The sequence below is a fragment of the Dryobates pubescens genome, chromosome 15, assembly GCF_014839835.1.
Source record: "Dryobates pubescens isolate bDryPub1 chromosome 15, bDryPub1.pri, whole genome shotgun sequence".
In the NCBI taxonomy this organism is placed as follows: domain Eukaryota; kingdom Metazoa; phylum Chordata; class Aves; order Piciformes; family Picidae; genus Dryobates; species Dryobates pubescens.
The window spans coordinates 4,602,605-4,625,298 of NC_071626.1; the positions used below are offsets into that span (position 1 = coordinate 4,602,605).

General features: G+C 44.8%; 2 protein-coding genes across 3 annotated transcripts in view; both read left to right on the forward strand.

Moving 5' to 3' along the window:
- NR1H4 (nuclear receptor subfamily 1 group H member 4) overlaps window positions 1-2,244 on the forward strand; it is a 37,993-nt gene extending 35,749 nt beyond the window's left edge. For both annotated transcript variants that reach the window (XM_054167874.1, XM_054167875.1), the window contains exons 8-9: window positions 1,289-1,402; window positions 2,006-2,244. In XM_054167874.1, coding sequence (XP_054023849.1) covers window positions 1,289-1,402; window positions 2,006-2,244 — 353 coding nt within the window. The remainder of the gene's footprint in view (window positions 1-1,288; window positions 1,403-2,005) is intronic.
- A 5,960-nt stretch (window positions 2,245-8,204) lies between these two features.
- Window positions 8,205-21,309, forward strand: GAS2L3 (growth arrest specific 2 like 3). The gene is made up of 9 exons (XM_009898484.2): window positions 8,205-8,235; window positions 9,489-9,536; window positions 10,366-10,534; window positions 10,918-11,036; window positions 12,755-12,896; window positions 16,887-16,950; window positions 17,604-17,742; window positions 18,676-18,783; window positions 19,914-21,309. The coding sequence occupies exons 2-9, from the start codon at window positions 9,507-9,509 to the stop codon at window positions 21,249-21,251; spliced, it is 2,109 nt and encodes a 702-aa protein (XP_009896786.2). The 5' UTR covers window positions 8,205-8,235; window positions 9,489-9,506; the 3' UTR covers window positions 21,252-21,309.
- The last annotated feature ends 1,385 nt before the right edge of the window (window positions 21,310-22,694 follow it).

A 22,694-nucleotide genomic window follows, 5' to 3' on the forward strand; every position in this document is an offset into this window, starting at 1 on the left:
GAACACATAACTATTCCACTGATTGAAGTTAACTTCTCACTGTCTGTTTCACAGCTAAGTCAAGTGACTTTGTTTCCCCCTTTTTTTTTTTTCCTTTTTGAGTTCCACCTTGTGAGTTTCATTTTGAATTCCCCCTCCTGGAGGCACTCCAAGCCTCACTGGTCCTAGACTTCAGCTTTGTGTTGCATACAGCATTCAAAACTGTATGATATCCTGCAGTTTCCACATGAAGTTATAGAAAGGCTTCTCTTTGAACAACCTCAGAGTAAAAGGACAGGAAATCCTATGGCACTCATCTGTGGGAACAGAGGAGGCTGCCACCCTTGCAGTCAAGGAGGGCCAAAGGGCTCTTGCTACAGAGATGTAGGTTTGGATGTCTACACTGTGCTGATGCCACTGGATCAGTGACAAGAAGCTGTTGTCAACACTCCAGTGGCTGCTCTGAGTGACACACACCATTTAAAAAAAGTATGTCACAGGATCTACTTCTCTCTTACACCAAAAAGCAGAATGGAGCACATCTGTAATTTAAGGCTAAGGAAGAACATCATGATCTGATGACCAAGTCAGTCAGAGGAAGCCCCACTGGCATGATAAACCCCAAAGGGTTTTGCTGATGGTGACAGAATCACATGATCCCACTCTTAAACTGGGCTGGGTTTTAATAAGTTATGTCTCCATACTTTATAACACAGTATTTTATGCTATAAGGTAGTTGTAGATGCAAGCAAGTTGGTCTTGGACTACAGGTAATCCTAGATCTAGCTAAAGTTTCAGGCTACATAAAAGGAGCAATTAAGTGTCTTTATGGAGATAATTGAAGGAACTGCCTAAGGCAGTTTGCTGCAGGGCTGAGTTAGGCTAGGATTAAACCATGCACCCCTGAGAGATTCCCATACATCTACTGTAGGGAACAGGGGGACTGTTTCACAAACTGTGCATCCTGGAATCACAAGACAGCTTGAATTTCAGCAGACAGAAGAACACATATGAGATTTGGCCTGAAGAGCGAGATGGACAATCTTGTAGAGGAAAAGGAATTGCTTAAAAGGAGACTTTGAAACCATGCAAAAAAAGAGAATGCCAGCCCTTGCCAGTTTCTACTTTGATCTGGAAAATAGGAACATCCTTGCACTTTTATAACTGTCTTGCAGTTGATTTGTGCAGTAAATTTGTCCCACCACAACAGCCAAGGCTTCAAATACTTAATGAATACTCTGTGGCAATAAACCAGATGATTCCAATAGTTAAAAAAAAAAACCTGTAACTTTTTTTTTTCCCCTCACAGGTATCTCAGATGAATTCATAACTCCTATGTTTAACTTTTATAAAAGCATTGGAGAGCTGAAGATGACACAAGAAGAATATGCACTGCTCACAGCCATAGTTATTCTGTCACCAGGTAACTTCTAATCTAAAATTAAATGGTATACTGGTTTTAGGGGGGGGGGGAGGGGAGGAATCATGAAGAGTGTGACCTGACACTTGTAAAAACCTACATTCTACAACTTCCTGAAGGGAGGTTGTAGCCAGGTGGGGGTTGGTCTCTTCTCCCAGACAACCAGCCTTCTGGATGAAGATCTTTGATTTCTCTCTGATGACCTGCACGTGCAGCCTATTGGCCAAACCCCAGTTGTACTGTACCTCCAAGATCATTAGCTATGCTGCTCAGTTGTTGCAATGCATTGCAGGATACACTGAGGCACAGAACTCCACTGGGAGGTGATGATACAATAGCAGAGAAACAGTTTCAAGTCCAAAATCCTCAGTGTCTGGAAAAGTTGAAAGATTTCTTTAGCTAGAAGAGGGAAGCTTACATGAAAACTCCAAGCCAAAATACAATGTAAAGCATTTTTATTCCCTCTTAATTTGAAAATGGATATTCTTGGTAGTGCTCAGTGCAATTGTTTGAATACTTTTATAACCATTTAACAGTGTGAAGCATTTCCACTGTATCAGAGCCTATATTTGCTAATTGATTCTTTTCTTTTCACGCCACAACCAGATCGACAATACATAAAGGACAGAGAGTCTGTGGAAAGGCTTCAAGAACCCCTGCTGGATATTCTCCAGAAATGCTGCAAACTTCACCACCCAGATAACCCTCAACACTTCGCCTGTCTCCTGGGCCGTCTCCCCGAACTACGGACATTTAACCATCACCACGCAGAGATGCTGATGTCCTGGAGAGTGAATGATCACAAATTCACTCCTCTTCTCTGTGAGATCTGGGATGTGCAGTGATCGATCCCTTCATTTTATTTTGAGGGAGAAATGCCTTCTTAAAGGACCATGTAGCATTTGTTTTCATAGGGGAAAAAAACCCATCCCACAGTACACTAAGTTTTCTTTGCTACCTTTTTATAGAAACATGCCAAGGGTCCATGACAGTAATTTTGTTCACCATCCACAGAACACTGTGGAGCTAACAGATCTTCAGTATAACTCTCTTTGTATTTATATTCTCTGATCAGAAAGAGTTCACCAGCTCCTCAGAGGCACCCTGTTCATTCCTGCTGTAATTAAGTCAACTGCAGTTACTGTTCTTCCTGACAAACAGGGAAATGTGGGTTTCCATTCATATCTTCCCATTGTGGCCTCCATTAAAGAATATATTGCAGATATTTACCAGTAATAAACCAGCTGAAATGGTTCATGCCATAGTCATTTGCTGTTCAACTGTGAAACGTGTTCACATAAGATGACCTGGGGATGCTGGTTGACAGCCAGCTGAGTATGAGCCAGCAGTGTTCCCAGGTGACCAAGAAGGCCATCAGCATCCAGGCCTGGATCAGGAACAGTTTGCCCAGCAGGAGGAAGGAAGCGATCATGCCCCTGTGCTCAGCACTGGACCCCATCACAAAATCATCTAAGTGCCACATTTTGTGTTCAGCTTTGGGCCGTTCACTACAAGAAGGATGTTGAGGTGCTGGAGCATGTCCAGAGAAGGGCAACAAAGCTGGTAAAGGGTCTGGAGACAAGTCTTATGAGGAGCAGCTGAGGGAACTGGGGTTGTTTAGCCTGGAGAAAAGGGGGCTGAGGGGAACTCATTGCTCTTGACAACTACCTGAAAGGAGGTTGTAGTGAGGTGTGGGGGGGTCAGTCCCTTCACCCTAGTCTCAGGTGATAGAATGAGAGGAAATGGACTGAAATTGTGCCAGGGAAGGTTTAGATTGGATATCAGGAAAATTTTCTTTACTGAAAGAGTGCTGAGGCACTGGAACAGGCTGCACAGGGAGGTGGTGGAGTCACCGTCCCTGGAGGTGCTGAAGAAACATGTGGACATGGCACTTTGGGACATGGTTTAATGGCCATGGCTGGTCTTAGGTTGATGGTTGGGCTTGATGATCTTAGAGGTCTTTTCCAACAAAAACAAGTCTGTGATTCCAAGATGTGCAAGATGTTATTTCTCCAGAACATGAAAAATATGTAATGGAGAAAAACAACATTAAAAAAACCCCACAAACCTTTCCATGATATAAGCACATAACTTCATTTGCATTATTATTTCAAAGGAAAAGTATCTATACTTTGTGAAGGTGCATCACTGGCTGTTTCGCTTCACAACTTTGATTGTTAGTGCTTAGCAGCTCTGAAAAATAGTCAGCAACATCCCTGGCTGGGTGGGCAGCTTCCTTGTCCCTGGGGCCCTGCCCAGCTAAGCAAAAGCTGGCATTTGGGACACCGATGGCAGCCGACCACGGGCTGCCAACCATGCTGTCCTCCAAAGCTGCTGGCAGTGCGAGCTGCACGGCGAAGTATTGGATACGCTCTGCCCCTCGGCGAAAAGGCCTCATCGGGTACAAGTTCCTCTGCGGGCAGACGCTTCCCTTCAGCGCCCTGCTCCCAGACCTGCCCCCGCAACGGCTGCCCCAGGGAAGCAGAACTGCTTCCAAACACAGCTGGTGACACAAGGAGGGGACGCCCTCACGACAGCCGAAGCGGCCCCGAGGCGGGAGGACCATCTGCCGCAGCGTCCGAAGGAGCAGCGCTCTGCCAGCGCCGCCGCAGCGGGTGGGACACCGGCACCTGCGCCTGGCTTCCGCGGGGGGCCAGCGGGGCCGTGACCCCCACTCACCGCACCGCTTCAAAACCTGCGACCCTGGGGGAGGCTGGAGAGGCGGCTCTGCTAGCCAGCATCTTCCCTTAACCCGGCGAGGGTCTGCGGTGGAGACCCCCAAGCTGACCCCGAGTACGTGGGGTAACGCAGGGCACCGCGGGGGCGCCAGGGGCCGTACCAGGTGCGGAGGACTGGAACCGGCCCTGCCACCCCGCCCCGCGGGCGCCGATTGGCCCTTTCGAACGGCGCGGGGCGGGAGGGGGCGGCCTGGTGCGTGGAGCAGGGAGAGCGTGGCTCGGCTCGGTTCGGCTCGCCACGGCACGGCAGCTGACAGTGAGTACCGCGATGTGAATCTCGCCGGGGAGCGATGGCACCGGGAGGGGAGGGCAGTGGCAGCGCGGCGGTGCTCCGCTCCCCCCAGCAGCGGGGTGTGGCAGGGGGTGGCGGTACCCCGGACGCGGCCCATGGGGATGGCGAGGGGCGCCCGAGCGGTACCGGATCCAGCCCTGTGTGGGGACGGGGATCCTGCTGCCGGGTTCCGTTCGTGTTGGTGCATTGGGCATAGTTCCGGAGCGGTGGCGCTCGGTCACTTACAGGGGCAGCGTTGAAACGCGTTGAGTGTCGCGGGGAATCCCCGCAGCGGGGACAGACCCCGGGACTGGACTAAGCCTGCAACAGGCGCCGGCGCGGTCACCCTTCCCGGGGCAGCAGCGCCCGTCCAGCCGGGTTACTCTCATACATGGATGTTGGAAGGGAAGTGCTGCGAAACTTACCCTGGGCAAGGGAGAGGGGAAGAGTTTTTGCATAGCAGCCTTCAAACCAGTCTCTCCTGTGCCCCACGCAGGCGTTTGAGGATGCGGTGCTGGTTTTGTACAAAATCTGCCTCAGTGCTCTTGGCTAAAATATTCATATTGCTTAGTAAGCCCCGTAACGTCTGGCTCCTTACTTTGCCCAAAAGCTGGCTGCATTCCAGGGATGCTATGTCACCTTTGGCACAGTATCAGATCAAGACATGGGGAAAAGCTCATTTAGGGCCTGTAGGGCATAGCCAGCCCATGCATTTATAACTCTAAATGTGCTAGGTGGATCTTTCATAATAAGACAGGTTCTATACTTAAGACATGCTACATTCATCTGACTGTGACCAGCCAGCAGCCTGCTGCTCCCTGGACATAAGTGATGCTCCTCTGGTCCTTTGCTGGAAGAAATGTCGGGTGGACATATTCACGTTGTGTCAGAGCCTATACTGGGAAGGGGAAATGGGAGGGACAGGAGTGTTTGTGAAGATGAGTGAGTGGCAGGGGTAGGTGTCTCCTGTTAACCTGCCTCTCCCCAAACTGGATGCTCCTGTGGTAAAGGAGCCGCCTGCAAGTCTCCTGTGGAGATGTAAGTAGTTGAGATGAAGTTCTCCTCCCTGATTTCAAGTGGGTTTCTCTGCCCTGACAGGTGAATCCAGGGCCCTTGCCATCCTTTGGAAGGGGACAGTAGGCTTGCTGCTGCATGCTTTGTGCTGTCACTGAGAGGTGCAGAAAGGCAATCCCCGAGGAGAAGCCAGTGTGCCTTAATGTAAGGAGCTGGTTGCCACTTTAAAGACCTTCACCTTAGACCGACTGGTCTGGTTCTTTCTCTTTTGTGCCTCTGAGGCCTCCCCAGGGAAACAGGGCTCCTGCTGACTCAGTAATGCAACAAAAGGGTTCTGTAATTGCTGCAGTGGGGGAGAGAGTAGCACTTCGTGGATGTCTCTTGTTATGCCTGTTTCTTCTGCAGGTTAGGATATGTGCACACACACACACGAAAAATATCTTGGCTATCCTGAAGTAGGTTTCAACAGCTACTGACTTGACAGCTTCTTTCATTTCAGAGTGTTTTAAAACATGGCTTTCAGTAGGTACTGTCAAGATTAATCTACAGGTTCCAGCTGTTCTGGGTTAGTCTGTTGTGACTGCCTTTGAGTGTTGATGGAACAGAAGCTGATGTGTTATGTATCTTAAATAGAGAGTGAAGATGTAAAAGTGTTTCTACCCTATGTATTTTTTTAATGAGTCTGTGAATCCCTTTAGGTTCCACTTTAGCTAGATCAGTGGCTGCTTCACCTATGTTTGTGTGGCGATGTGGATTTTGATGTTGTTGGTTTTTTAACCTCCACAGTAAAGTAAAATGGTCCTTGGACCTGGTTCCTCTTGTGCTGCAGAATGGCTTGTAATTAGTGTAGGGCATCGTGCTGGTTGCACCCCAGTGAAGGATCTATGAAACCTTGTACAGCTGATGCTAAGCAGGCTATCTCCTATAGCATCTAAGAGCATGTATCTAGCACCCTCAAGTATTTGTGTGAAGTGCTTTAGTATTTGCTGACTTTGCTGTTTCTCAGATTGCCTGGAGGCAAAGCAGTGGGCATCTGGGTGGAGAGCAGAAGGAGACTGTGGTCTTGTAAGGGTGTCCTGTGAGACATGTCCAAGGTGTGCCTGCATGCCTTTTCCTGAGAAATGCCACATGTCAGTAGATAGGTACATTTTTCTCACCTGTCTTTCCTAATGTTGATCCATAGCTCTAGCTCTTTATTGAAGCTTTGCAGTCAGCTAGCCAAAGTCAGCTCCTGCCTTCCCCAATGTATCATTTGAGGCTGACCACTGTCTGGCAGTAAATTGGTGTTGCTGTATTAATCCAGCCAAAGGAGCTACTAGGCAGTATCTCTTATCTCTTCCCATGCCACAGAGAGATGCCAGCAGAAATGAGCTACCTGTTTTCTGAGTGCTGGTGGTGAGGGATGCCTCTGCTGAGCATGAAGATGGGTGATTACTCTCCTGGTTGGGAAGCACTTGCAGGTTGCTGGTGTTTTAAGGGGTGAAGCAGGTAGAGAGCCCTCCTAGGGACCTTGGGGATGTCAGCTGGCCTGGAAATGTGAATGGTGTGGCCTAAGGATATGCGTGGAACATTAGAGTGCCTTTTCATTCTGAGGTCTATTCTTTGGTAACTCTGATCCCTGAACACCAAATGCCTGTTGAATGAAAGGTGATAAAACTGGCATGCATGGAAACTAGCACAGTTCTAGCTGGAGCAGCCTGCATTCAATATCAAACACTTGGCTTTGTTCAATATGTACAGCTTCTTGATGCAGGCAACACAAGTGGTTTTAGAAGAAGTCAGATTTGGTTATGTCTCTGCCTGGTATTGCAATATTTACCTTGTCACCGCACTTTTTACACCTTTGCAGGCTGACTACTTGAAGGTGGCAAACTTCTGGGTCTTCTCATCCCATGCCTCTCCCTGTTAAGCAGTAAGGCGACCCTGCTCTGTATTCCCTGCAACCTCAGAGCTGGACTGTTTGGGATCTGAAAAACGTTAGTCATTGCTGTATTAATTTTTCAACTCCAAATTTGTGCAGGGAGGTTTGTATCATCAGAGGGGGCTTTTTGTTCCACGCTATTCAGAGGTCCTGATAATAAGTGAAGCCGTTTGACGTTTTAGAGAGCCCTTTGGCATATGGACTTACAAAATAACTTGATTTAGAAGAGCATGCCCTCAAAGTTCAAGTGCCACAATTCTCTTCTATCTCCTTTATTTATATATATATTTTTTTTTTTATTTTTATTTTTGAGGCCAGTTTTTGTTAGTCATGTCACAAAACTGCAGATACTGAGCATTCTTGTGATAGCTGCTGTGTGAATATTTTGCTTTGTTCGTGTTTCGAGTGCTCCCTGTGAATTAGGCTGCCTTTTGTTTTCCCTTGGCAGTTAGTGTGCTGCAGCTCTTGTTAGCCTATATGGAGCTCCTTATTTTAATGAGACCAGCTTCTCTGCTGCCTGTTCTGCTGTTGGTTTATTTATTTTTTTTTTAATCAATGAAGCCTCTTACTGTGACCCTCTTGGGACAATAGCTTTTCTATGCTAAAGGAAAATGTATTCCCCTGGACAAAGCTGTGGGAAGCATAAACGCTCATTAGTAATGCTTGGTATATACCCTGCCCTTCCCTTGTTCATTCATAGAAGGAAAAAATGACATCAAAGAGAGGATCTCTCTCTCTCTCTTGTTTTTTTTTTTCTTCATTCCCTAGGAATAAAAGAAGCAGGGAAAGAGGTCACTCGGAGTGTCTCTGATAAAGTTTGACAAGTGCTAGCAGTCCTGACACAAGGAAGTGGCTTCAGCTCAAAGTGGTTGCTGGTTTGCTGGTCATAGAGGTGAGTTGATTGAAATTCCTGTCCTTTGTGGTCCTATGTAGAGTGTGAAGTTCAAGGCAGTGGCAGTGAAAAATGGTGGGGAAACAGCACCATTCTGCTCTTTGGGTAAGAGGAAGGGGGAGAATTTTTGCAAGAATTGGGTTTTCTGTGATGGGCTATTTGGCCTTTTGTTGTAGGAAGAGCAGGTTATGCAACAGCTAGAGGAGGAGAGAAGAAGGCCATCTTGTGTAAAGCTCAAACACCTGGGACAGGAAAGGGAACTTGCTTACTTTTAAAGGAAAGCAGAAGAGTTAAAACTGTCTGACAATGCTTGCAGTTTGGCTTCCAGCTTAATCAGTAAAATGACATTTTAATGCAGCTATTAAGTAATGGAGCAAGAAAGTTGTTTTTAATTGGCTTCAGGACACATTATGAGGTTGTAATGCCCTGTGGAGTATTATGCTGAGGAAGTTCTTTCTGGTATACATGCATGCAGGTAACCTGATAATACTGTGCATCTCTCTAGACCTGGAGCCTACACGGAAATCCTCAGCTCAATGTACAGTTTGTGCTGAGTTTGCCAAAGATCAAAAGTGTTGCTGGAAAACACTGTGTTGGCTTCAGGAAAGAAAGCGTTGACCAACTTGCTTCTAAAACTTTCCTTAAGGATCGTTTTGCCAGGGGAATTGTCCTGAAATGCATATTGCTGCAATAGTTGTTTGAAGACATAGGTATATGCCAGCTGCCTGGCAAGTCAAAACCCCAACAAACTAATCAAACCCTTGATTTCTCTCATGTGTGTTTGTATGCAAGAAAAACTTCATTCTTCAGAATTATTTCCTGCCTTGAAGATATTCATAATCTTCAAAGTGTGTTATGTCAACTGAGGATGCTTGTATGTCTATGCACACACGTGAAAGATTCACTTGTGATAGCTTAGAAGGAAAGGGTGAATGCCAGCACTGTTAAATCCAGCAATGGTTAGAAGTATTTATATTTCTCTTTGGCAAAGTAAATGCCATACAGCTCCCTAAAGCTGTGCAAACCTTTGAGTGTTATTTATGCATATGAGGCCAGTGGCTACTTTGCTGTAATAAGTGCTGCTTTATTTAAGGGCAGAGAACTGAAGCTGACTGCATAGTGGATGAAAACCTCAGCTTCCCACTCCATTCCTGTTTAAACTTCTTCTTCTTTTCCCAAAACTGTGGGGTTTTTCTTGGGATTTTTATGAAAGCAGAAGGGACATTATTAACAATTCTCTTCTCTTATCCCAGGGAGAGAAACTCATGTGAATGCAGGTGACCATGCAGAATGCAGTTCAGGTAAATGCCTTTTGTAAATGCTTGAATCCTGTGGAGAAGTTTTTTCTTTCAATGCAAAAATCTACCCTGAAGCAGAGGAAATGCAAGAATCTCCAGAGAACATTTTGAAGCCAAAGGCTGAGATTATTTTAGAATGTGCTTGATGATCAAGAGATGGCTTTAAAAATGCTTTGAAAAAAAAATAAATCACTGAAACAGAAAGAAATGTGTTTTATAAACACATACTCTTCCTGAGCTGAAAGTAGTTAGGAATACCAGCAAGGCTTTGTGAATTTTGTACATGAAATCTCACTGTTTGTCCTGTTCTGGAAAAGTAAAGATAGCTCTGAGTTTGAAAACATACAGTCCTCAAGAGAAATGCTGAGGATTCATACTCAGGAAGTGTGTTGTGTTCTTGCATGGGAATCTGCTTCCTTTTTTCACATCATCATTTTAAGGATTTAAACACAACATGCCTTTGAAGTGTTTGATTTGGACAATCAGTAGCCTGTAGTAAATTGTGTGATAAACTCCAGATTTCATGACTTACAATGTGTTGAAGAGAAAAAAACCTAACAAACAAAAACCACCCCACCCCACATATGTTATGCATGTCTTTAATATTCAGGAAAGTATGCAATTTTAAACCCAAAGAAGTCAAGGGAAGGGATGCAGTGGTACTTTTGATGCAGGAGTTCCTGATGAGAGCAGTACCATTCACGGTTGCTGTTGTGTTGGTTTGGTGTATCTGGAATCAACTCTTGAGTAATAGATCCAGAGCTGTGGGTTTTCATCATCTGACTGCAAGTGCTGGAGCTTGCTGCCTTCACCTTACTGAAACCTTCTGCAGGTGTGGTTTGGAGATGATCTTCCCTTAAGTCCTCGAAGTCCTCTGACTCCCAGACATGGGCCAGGTTTGGCAGATGTGTGCCTGTATGACCAGTGGATATCTGTGCGGCACGAAGCAACCTTGGTGCCTATGAAGGAAGATCTGTCAATCTGGCTGTCTGGCTTGCTGGGTGAGGTTAAAAATAAATCACTGTCTAATGAATTTCAAAGCTCTTTCTGCTATTGCAGATGATGCTGACACTTAATATCTCTAGTACTGTTAAGATCTGGTGTGTTTGAGTATGAATGGCTAGGAGGATTGCATTAAAATGCGTAGTTCAGTTTTGGATGTTATTACCTGCCACCTTTTAGAGGGAGGATGATTAATTGTTCTGATTTATATTCCTGAAGCTTGTTAGTCTAATTAAAATGAAATTAAGTGGATAATTGATTATAGTTTGCTTACATATGTCTACTAATTTTCAGTCTGGAATGCTGTTTGAGTTGCCTCTAATGTCCTATGAAGCTTCTTCACCTTCTGTGGAGTAACTCTTAATATTGATCTACGTTTTAGGAACAGAAGTCAAAGCAGAACAACTGCTAGAAGAACTGGATAATGGGGTACTGCTCTGCCAATTGGTTGGTGTTCTTCAAAACACAATTAAAAAATGCTGTAGCTCAAATAACTTAAGGGTGAGTCACACTGTGATATATTTTTTTTTTATGAAGTCTTTATTGTAGGCACTAGTGAAAGGAAAAGCAGGTCAGTGAGGCTTGCTTAAATAGCATTCTGTGTGCTGTATGTCCTGACTGACTAACAGCAGAATGGCTTTATAGAATGGATGAACTAGCCTCATGCAACAAATTACTTATTAGATTTATTAATCAAATCTTAAGGCCCTTACTGAATTTTCAGCTTGATTTCAGGAATCATAGAACTGTTGGGGTTGGAAGGGATCTCAAGGATCATCTAGTTCCAACCCCCCTGCCATGGGCAGGGACACCTCACACCACAGCAGGTTGCCCAGAGCCACATCCAGCCTGGCCTTCAAAACCTCCAGGGATGAGGCTTCCACCACCTCCCTGGGCAACCTGTGCCAGTGTCTCACCACCATCATGCTGAAGAACTTCTTCCTAACATTCAATCTGAATCTACTCATTTCTACTTTTTTTTCCATCCCCCCAAGTCCTGTCACTATGGGGAATGGAAAAAAATCTTGCTAGAGCAAGATCCAATCCAAGTCTGGAGTTTGTTGCCCTGAAATCACTGAATTTGCAACACGATATCTATTGGCACTTGGTGAGCTGGTTTGTACCGGAAACTGGTAGCTAAACTCTAGTATGTGGTTCAGCTGTGAGAATACCCAAAATGAGATGCACCTGGAGAAGGGGCTGCAGCATTTCTGCAATGCCAGTCTTCAGTGAGTTACAGTGGCAGGCTCAAGCTACTTCCAATCTGTTTGTACAATAAACAAATACTGATCTGTCACTTTTTTTGGCTATGAAACTATATAACCCTGATTCAGGTACCATATGTTCAATGTATAAGGTAACCTCTGTAGCTGCAGCAATGCCTCAATTTGTCAAGTAGCAGGTCACCAGCTAATGTGCCTTGATTAATGGTGTTTCCCTTGGGAGCATGAGAAACTGTTTCATTTTATCCAGACCTTTTTTGGGTGTTTATCCTGTTTTAGCTAGCAAAACAATAGCTTTAAATAATGGATATTTACCAGAATTACTAATATTAAAATTATTATTAAATGGAGGGGGACAAGACAGCAGTCTTAGGATGCCAAATGGTGTTTATACAAGAGCCATATGAATGCTGCAGTCCTTAGGGAGGGCAAGATGCACAACTTGTGTGTCCTTACCTGTTTGTTGTTTTTTATTCTGGTTTTGAAGATATCCATTTAAAAACAAATAAATAATTGCTGTAAAGGAAGCTGCCCCTTGCTCCCTTCTCATTCCCTCTGCTTCCTAAAACAGGCTCCAAAATGCTCTAAAATGTTGACCTGTGGCAGCTAAGTTTAGTTTGGGTGATTTGGAGTTGTCTAGCTGTGCTCATTCTGCTGCTGTAAGAAGGGCTTGGGAAGGGGGGGGATAATTATCCAGACCTGTGAAGCCACCAGTAAGGCTTCTCCCCCTGTATGTGGGGAAATGGGGAAGAAGCTTTAAGAGGCTGCTGAGCTAAGCATCATTCACTCACTGACAGTTCACAGTGATGAGCTGGAATGCTGTCAAAATTAGCCCGGCTTTTTTAACAGAATACAGGGTGGGTTGAACACAGAATAGTTCCTGACCACTCTTTCTGTACTCTGGGTTTGGGGTTTATTTCCCTTTGCAAATATGCTTTGGAATCTGTTGGCAATGTTGATGTGCACAATGTGCTTTTTGTTTTCTTCCCCTGCCAGAATTTTCCTATGAGAAAAGTTCCATGTAAGAAGGATGCTCCATCAGGATCTTTTTTTGCCCGAGATAACACAGCCAACTTTCTTAACTGGTGTAGGGCCATTGGAGTTGATGAGACTTACCTCTTTGAATCTGAAGGTCTAGGTAAATCTGCATTTTTGTAAGACTTGCTTTGATCTTTGTGTGGATAACTACCTGGTCGGGTAGGTCTCTTGTGTATAGCCTTCTTCTGAAGTCTTTGTCATGACTGTGCCTGTCTCATTGAAGCTATTCATGCTTTTATTTATTTTAATAGAATCATAGAATAGAACCAATAAGGTTGGAGAAGAGCTCAAAGATCATCAAGTGCAACCTGTCACCCAACACCTCATGACCACTAAACCATGGCACCAAGTGCCACGTCCAATCCCCTCTTGAACACCTCCAGGGATGGTGACTCCACCACCTCCCTGGGCAGCACATTCCAAGGGCTAGCAACTATCTCTGGGAAGAACTTTCTCCTCACCTTGAGCTGAAACTTCCCTGGTGCAGCTTGAGACTGTGTCCTCTTGTTCTGGTGCTGGTTGCCTGGGAGAAGAGACCAACCCCCTTCTGGCTACAACCTCCTTTCAGGTAGTTGTAGAGAGCAATAAGGTGTCCCCTGCGCCTCCTCTTCTCCAGGCTAAGGGGCTTGTGTTCGAGACCTCTCCCCAGCCTCCTTGCCCTTCTCTGGACACATTCAAGAGTCTCAGTGTCCTTCTTGAATTGAGAGGCCCTGACCTGTACACAATACTCAAGGTGTGGTCTAACCAGTGCTAAGTACAGGGGCAGAATGACTTCCCTGCTCCTGCTGGTCACACTATTTGTGATGCAGGCCAGGATGCCATTGGCCTCTTTGGCCACCTGGGCACACTGCTGGCAGCATTCAAGTGTTAAAGCCTTGAAAAATCAGGTTTGGGACTGCTCTATCTTGCATGTTGCTTTTCCAAACTTCTCACACACAGTTGCTGTGTGGGATGAGGGGAATGACAGCTGTGCAGCAAGCTCACATGCTTTCCTTCAGTGAAAGGCCACTGAGAAGCAGGGAGGAGAAGAGCGTGGGTTTGCTTTCCCTGTGCGGGAAGACCACAGGGCCATGGCCTCGGCTCACAATGAGATCCTTTATTTGGTATTGGAGCTCATTCTTGGTGCAAGAAAGCCCTCAGAATAATGTATTCATGACAGCTATATTTGGTAACTTACAGCAGGGTGCTGTGCCTGAAGTGGCAGTGGTCTGTTGGTAATTAAACATTTACTTCAGGACCTACTTGACACAGCTCTAAACCATTTGTATTTTCCCCTTTAACAACATAGTTGCAAATATTGCCAACTGTGCCTGCCCCAGTGCACAGCCTGTCCCTTACATCAAACAGCTTCCAGACTGATAATTCCAGATGGAATACTTTTTTGGTCTTGACTGCTAATTAAGAGGAACTGAGCTTTCATCACATGGTGGATAATGAAATGCTCTTCTACCAGCTCTTATGTCAGTAAAGATTAATTCACATAAACCTTTCTGTGACAAGCCATATACTGCTGTGTTGCTTGGGTTTCTTTGTTAGATGAAAGGCCTATCAGCTGAACATTAATAATCATTAAAGAGAAAGCACCTTGGTTTTCAGTAATCAAATGAATTTGTCACAACATTTACCAGATTTTCTTGGAGAATTTGTGCAACCTAATGTTACTGAAATGGGAGGCACTGCTTCCATCAACTGCTTTTCTTTCAAGCTCTCCTCCCTGCTAGCTGAATTGCCCATGATTTCTCTGCTGGATAAGTCAGCTTTTGAAATAGCTGATTGAGATAACATCCTCAACTGTGTCTGTCTCATTCTGATTTAACTACTGATTGTAACCTTTTTTTTCCTTTCCTTTCCCCCAGTGCCATGCAAAACAGATGAGTAAACTGCTCTATAAGAAAATGAGTTTTAGTATTTTTTTTCAGTTCAACTGGTATGAATTGTGTTGCTTAAGCATCTTAGTTCCTGTTTGTGGATGGGTAACTTAGAACCTGTTTAGCCTCCCTGAGATAAGCAGTCAGGATTTCCTAATGCTGTGGCTTTCACTCATAGCCAAGAAGTGTTTTGAAGTCTGGTTGTAGCTCTTGACACAAACTTTCTTTGTGGCATAGTTGTCCTCTGTGAGCTTTTTGGCAGCCTTGCCGCTTCCTTGATCAAACATTCTTTCCCCTGATCCCCAGAATCTCAAGCCATTCTTTATGAACCAAATAGGGGAAAGACAATGTGACAATTCTTTTTCCTGGGAGATAGATATATATATATATATATAGCAACACCTGCTGAAAAGCTTGAATGGCTGGGAAGGACATAAACAAGAGGCCTCAGACAGCAGAAAGGGAGAGTAGACATCATGAGATGCCCTTTGGCACCACACCCAAACAAATGGCTTGATGTCTGCTAGGGGTGTATTTGGATTTTTCTGTTCTGGATTTAGGCAAATTATACCTTCTGTCACAGCTGACACACACACACACACAATTTAAATTACCTCTAGTAACTTTTGGGTCAATTTTAGAATAGAATAGAATAAACCAGGTTGAAAGAGACCTTCGAGATCATTGCCTCCAACCTATTATCCATTTTCCATTCTAGGTTTACCTTTCATAATCAGATCCCTTACAAAATAGACATACAGACTTAAGTAGATGATGTAAATAAGAACATCTGCCTTCAGTCAGCTTATGCTTTAGGAAACACTTCAGTCTTATTTAAAACAAAGTCATTTTAAATATCAAATTGAACAGCAGAAAGATGTGAGATGTCATCTGTAAACACAGAGCTGGCTCATTAGGCTTCAGAGTGAAATTCCAGTTTCTGCTGCATATTGTGATGGCACAGTGTGAAGAAAGTCAGACTTCATCATGTAAATGTTGCATCATAGGAAAAGTGCATCTGCAGCTTTTCCCATTTTCCTACCTGATGTTGGGGGGGAAAGAACTGTGCCATGTGATGTGGGTGGAGGGGAATTGAATGACCTTTTTCCCAGCCTTTGGTTTCTGAGTTATTAGGCAGTATTCCTAGCTGGCTGAAAAAGCACAGGGATGGTTTGCTTCCTAACGCATTCTCACAGCTGTTCTTAGAGCACGTTAAAAGCATATCAATTTTGAGGCTTTTATAGGGCCAGAGGAGTAACTTAATTACTTGTGTGTTAGAGTTTAAACTCCTTTCCTTCCCTCTTTATAGCCTTGTTTCTTTTTTTTTCCTTTTTGCACACATAAAGATGGTGGTTTCAAGAAGCAGAAACCAAAGCAGGCATTGTTTTCCTTTTGCCTCGTTCATTCTTCAGTGCAGCAGTAGAACTAATGAAATGCTTTAATTTCAAACCCAGAAGACCTGCCACAATCACCTTCCCACCATTTGACTATTACTCCACTCTTTTGTCTCATTCTTCAGCTCTCCTGACCATCATTTAGCATTCCTGCATGGTCAAGTGCACGAAGCTGCTAGAATTGCTCTGAACTGAGTGGTGCAGAGCAGACTCTGTGTTGGGCACTAGCTGGGTTAATGTGGGCACAGCCTTTGAGAAGCAAAGCCTAGTGCAAAACTGTGCTGCTCTCATATCTGAAACAGTGTTGCTTTTTGTTGGGATCACAGCCAGTACCGGCTGTTCGAATCTGAGTCTTTGTCTTTTCCTGTGGGCAGGGGTTTTGACCATCCTTTTTGGAGACAGCCTCACAGAGAGACTAAATTCTGAAGAAAACCCCTGGGTGGATGGAGCAGGATGTGAGGGATGATAGGAAGGGGTGAAATGAGAATATAGCATGGGGTAGGGGAGCTTTGAGATCTCTGTCTTTTCTGTTCTCATCAAGAAGGAACAGCTTAAAACCAAGTAAAGCCTATTTTTTTTGCTTGAGAGAGAGAAGTTTGATTTCAAGAGTGCCAGGATGAGTTTAAACACTTTATGGAACAGAAAATCAGAGCTGGAAGCCATAGAGTGCTTTATCCATGATGATGTAAATGGGTAGAATATCTGTGGGTAGAATGATGGCAAAGTTATCATCACCTATTCCTTATCTTCCTTTCTCTGTACCTAATTGCACAGGCCTCTTCACAGTAAATATGAGCTGTAACTCCCTTTATTTATCTCTTCTTTCAGTTTTGCACAAGAATCCAAGACAAGTTTATCTTTGCCTGTTGGAAATTGGACGCATCGTATCCAGGTATGTGGTCCACACAGGCTTATGGAAAAGAAGCAGCAGAAGCAAAGACAAAGTAAAGACAGTCTACAGTCGTTAAGTACAATGCAGCAGAGTATTGATTTCATGCAGAAAGTAATGAGTGGCTTTTCTGGGACCACTGCACAATATAAATGTTTGAAAACATACTCCTCAGACTCTTTGCATGGAGAGGTGATAATTCCACGCTGCTTTTTGCAGCTGAATGTTGAAGTGCTACATTGACCTTACAGATGTGTACACATCTTGGAAGAACTCAGTGGACATTTAATACAGCTAAAAGGTCTTTGTTTTCTAAGCTTTTTGGCAGGTATCTCCATCATTCCCTAAATTTAGACTTTTAAATTTATGTCTAGTGCAGAGCTGGAAACTTTAAGATAGGTCACACCCAATTAGGATAAACTAAATAGTGTAGTTTTAAAGGTGGTTTTTGTCTTGCCTTCTCAGGTAGCTCCGAGACCACGTCAGGGAGAACTTTTATTAGAGACTCAGGGCTGCTACTTCTCTGTGGATTGTCAAGGCAGTTATTCCTCTGACTGATTTGGGCAAACCACTCAGAATTTTGTAGGTTTATTATCACCACTTTCTTTTTGTTTTCTTCAGTAAATTAACAATTAAACTCTACTTTTATATTGGAGTTATGGAGTTGAACCTCCTGTGCTAATCAAGCTAGAGAAGGAAATTGAGTTAGAAGAAACACTGCTGATGACCTCTGGACCACCATCACCTGTTAGCACACCAAAGTCATGTTGCCACCCTGGAGAGCTACATGAGGCAGTAAGTAATCCTTATTTGTTGTGATACATGCTTTAAACCAAACTCTAAGGTGATCTGGCTCAGTAAGTACTGGCTGGTTTTCATTTAATATTTGTGAGCCTCCTTAAATAAAAAACAGAAGGGTAAGCTGGACATGAGCAGGCAGTGTGAGCTTGCAGCCCAGAAGGCAAATCACATCCTGGGCTGCATCAAAAATGTGTTGCCAGCAGATCCAGAGAGGTGATTCTGCCACTTTGCTCTGGTGAGACCTCGCCTGGAGTACTGTGTGCAGGTCTGGAGCCCTCGATAAAGGAAGGACATGGACCTGATGGAGAGGGTCCAGAGGAGGGCCACAAAAATGATCAGGGAGTTGGAGCAGCTCTGCTACAAGGACAGGCTGAGGGAGCTGGGGGGCTTTAGCCTGGAGAAAAGGAGGCTCCAGGGAGACCTGATAGCAACCTTCCAGCACCTGAAGGGGGCCTACAAGAAGGATGGGGAGAGACTGTTTGCAAGGGCTTGCAGTGACAGGACAAGGGGCAATGGCTTCAAACTAGAGAAGGGAAGACTTAGATTGGCTATCAGGAAGAAGCTCTTCACTATAAGGGTGGTGGAACACTGGAACAGATTGCCCAGGCAGGTGGCTGGGGCTTGGAACTGAAGCTTCTGTGCACCAGTGTTATGGGCAAATCTTAAAAAGCAAAGTAGAAATAACTTAAAGTAGTAGTGAAAACTGTATTGCAACAACTTGAAATGTTTGTCTGTACTAGAGTTTGTTCTTTTAGTCTACATTTTGAAGGGCTATGTAGCTGTAGATTTTTCTTGTGAGGAAATAAAGTTCTGTTTTCTTAGATGGTGGGATGAAGATCTCAGTATCTTGTTTTAATCATCTCAGTAAACTGTTAAGTACATGGTTCTGTCCAAATGCTAATAAATGCTTCCAATTTTAATAACTAGGTTAAACATATAGCAGAAGATCCTCCCTGCAGTTGTTCCCATCGATTTTCAATCGAATACTTAGCAGAGGGACGTTACAGACTGGGAGATAAAGTACTTTTCATACGAGTAAGTAGTTCCAATTTGTATTCATAATGGGGAGACAAATGCTTTTAAGTGGCATACCTCGTTTCTGTGCTATTGTTTTAGCATTACAGAATGATTTAGGTTTGGACACTACATCCCTATTCAAAGTAGGTGTGGCTAGTTAGATTCACAGGTTGCAGATTCACAGATTGCACCTGGTTGGAAAGGACCCTCGAGGGTCATCTTGTCCAGCACCCCTGCAGTGAGCAGCGACTTCTCCAACTAGATCAGGCTGTCCAGGGCTACATCAGGTCTGACCTCGCTTGATGGGGCCTCAACCACATCCCTGGGCAGCCTGACTGAGTATTTTCCACTCTCATTGTGTAGAACTTCCTCCTTATGTACCACCTAAATCTACCCTGCTCTAGTTTCCAACCGTTGCCCCTTGTTCTGTCACCACAGGCCCTTCTGAGCAGTCCTTCCCCAGCCTTCCTGTAGGTCCCTTTCAGATATTGAAATGTTGTTACAAGGTCTCTCTGGAGCCTTAGCTGAACATCCCCAAATCTTTCAGCATGGGTTCATAGAAGAGGTGCTCCAGCCCTCTGACCCTCCTCTGGACCCACTTCAGCAGGTCTGTGTCGCTTATGTGTTGGGGGTCCTGTAGCTGGTATCTTGCAACCACACCAAAATAAGCAAGCTAATACTTTTCTGGTTTTGTTTCTAAAGTTTCAGGCACAACTTGCTATATAAATAAAGATAATGCTTGGGGTTTATAGTTGGCAGGGTAGTTGAGCATGCTTTTCAGCAGGCATGAGAGTTGGTGTTATGAGGCCATCCATAATTTGAACAAAACCTGAATCCTGAACTCTGTATACTAAAAAAATATGCTGACAGAATGGATAAAATGCCATATATATATGCTTTCCTTTTTTCCCAACACATAGTTTATCCTGCAGAGGTAGTCATTATCTAATGAAAGCACTGAGAAGCAGAAACTGCTATTTATCATGTAATTTCTCTTGTTTTAAATGTTTCTGTGTAAGAAAAGGGGTCCTGTTTTCAGCCAATAGTGACAGATGCTAATGGAAGATGAAGGCATAATGCTGCATAAAACAAAACAGAAATGTCTCTTGTCCTTCTCCTCCTCCCACCCCCTTCTCCTCCATTTTCAGATGCTCCATGGCAAGCATGTGATGGTGCGTGTTGGTGGAGGCTGGGACACCCTGCAAGGCTTCCTCCTTAAATACGATCCGTGCCGAGTGCTCCAGTTTGCAACACTGGAACAAAAAATCCTGGCCTTTCAGAAAGGAGTCACCAGTGACAGTGTCCCCAGCTCCTCAGCTAGAATTCAGGACCCTCCTGTTATGAATCCTATGTCAGCTGTCAACATGTATCGGAAGCCGTCATCGAAACCCACAACTCCTGTTTCAGCTCCTGGGGCCACTGCCAAGAAGGCTTTATCCAAACGTCCTCAGTCCCCTGCCCTGGCATCACCCAAAGTGCCAGCGCTCCCACCCTCCACAGCCAAGCCACCCACACTCAGGTCCAAGTTACATGGAGGCATGCAGTCTCCTTTCAAGACATTAGGTGGCACCTCGAAGAAACTGGAGCCCCCTGCACACAGCTCACCAGCTTCTGCTCCTGTCAGCAAAAGCTCTTCATCTGCGGGCACGAGAACAGGGCTGGTTCACTCTGAAACGCTGCGCAAACGGATTCGCTCGCCTGATGCTCCCAAAGAGAAGTTTGCCCTGCCTCAGGGTTCACCAGCACTACCTAAACCCCAGCCATCAGGCTTGGCTGGGATGCCTGAAACACTGGCTTCAAAGCAGAAGTGTGTCCCTGCTAAATGCAAACCTGTATCTGTCACCAAAGCGAATCCTGTTGCTCCTCGGGTTGCTCAGCGGCCTGTTACAAATCTGCGTGCTGCTGCCAAGCTTGCACATTCTCAGCAGCTCCTTGCTAAACCTCCTTCTGAAAGTGCCATTCAGACCTCAGGAACTGCCTCTCAGCGTCCTCAGAAAGCTTCACAAATGGCTCCTTACCTGGCAAGGGTGGCAAAAAACACTTCAGTCCTAAAACACTCAGCTTCTGCACCTTCCCTTGCACTTAGCAAAGCATCAAAGTCACCACCTACGCTGGTAACTGCAAGCAAAAACATACCATCAGCTGTCAGTAAGCAGCCAGATGTCAGTAAACCCTCTCAGGTTAGACCTCCTTCACCTAAAGCCCCTGAGCGCACTCCCTTATCTGTTGTACGGCTTCCTCAGACTTCAGCCAAAGCGGCAGTGACCAAACACCCAGCACAGCCTTCTGCAAAAGCTCAGCCTTCAACCAAAAACTTGCAAGTCAATGCAAGCTTGGCCCCAGCAGCCAAGAAGCCTCTGCCTAAGGGAAAATCGGCCACAGCATGTAACAAAGGAATGTCTGAGGTGTCAAAAGGTCCTCTTACGAAGAATAGGCAGGATGATCACTATTTCGTTATGACAGGGAGTAAAAAGCCCAGAAAGTAAAACTGGCTTGTTAGTTTTGCTCACAGGAGCCTCTTGTACCTGCTACACTGAGCACAAGGAGGGGAAAAAACAAAGTAACACTACATTTACCATGAAATATTAGGTATGACCTACATTTTGCTGCATAACATGCAGTGCAAACTGTATTTTGTGGTTAAGAGAGTTTTATTTGGATGTTTTTAGAATTGAGCTTGCTTGCTGTGGAGTGCCATGGAACAAACTATCTCTGTTTGCTGCTAGCCTGACCTGCTATGGGGGAGGCAGGAGAGAGGAAAAGGGAGCTGGGGCTGCTGCTTTTGCTGCTGATTGTTTTCAAGGGAGCGAAGTCTGCCTGGGAAACATCTACCCAGGGCAGAGCCTGAGTGATTCTGGTGGTTCTGGCACACCTGCATTGAGGCCCCTGGCAAGAAACAGAGCTGTGCACAAGCTGTAACGTTTTTAATACCTCAAACAAAGCTATGGTTTTTAATTCACTAGTGTCCCAGAGTCAAAATTTGGGTCACCTGTAATATGTGTTATGTATAAAGAGAAAGAAATCTCTACTCATGTTTTGATTTGACAGCTGCCATAACCAGTGTTCACTGTGCCCCCCATATGCCTTAAAGTGGCTCCAGCTCACTTGGAAGTGGACCTTTCCTGGTTTCTATTAAGTTGGACATGGAAAATTATGGCCTTGATTGTTCACTCATCGTGCCTTAGCCTCTCAAATTCATGACAGATCTTTTCAGTGAGCAATGTTGCTTTTAAAACCCTGGGCAGACAATTTTCCTTAGTTCATGCTCAAACCTGTGAGCCTGATCTTTCCCAGAAAGTTCTTGCTGCATGGAGCAATGGTCCTGAGTTGCTAGGAGTTCAGTTTTCCCTGAGAAGGAACCCCAGAGCAGTTCCTGCTCCAGGGATGGAGCCCCAGACCAGCTCCTGCTCCAGCAATGCAGATCTGCAAGTACTGATCTGCACTGGCAGAGTCTTACTGCTCTGCAGGAGTGGCCTTTACATGTAGAACTGAGTCACTAAATACTTAGTGCTATAGGTTAATTTTTTGTGGGCAGCCTTATTGTGCAGTGGCCTCCTTTTTGATTTTATTTATGGATACCTCCTTACTGGCTCTCCTCTATTGCTTTCTGGAGGTGAGGAGTAATTTGATGGAGAGGTAATGAGGGACTGCATTTACCTTCAAATGCCAGAAAGCTGTGCAGTGTTTATGCCCAGCTCCTGAAGGCCTTTGGTGGGTTAAACATCGGTGGTGCTCTATACCTTTACCCTTAACAAAAGTAACTTTCTCCAAAGATTAATAAATTGCTGTCTTTGGAAGTAGGGTTTTTTTGGCTTACTTTGGGCTTAATGAGAAGTCATTCCTACAGACACTGAGAACTCTTTTGACTTCCACAGACAATTACTTTTCCTCCCTATTCCCAGGATATTTACTTCTGGGTGGGAGAAGAG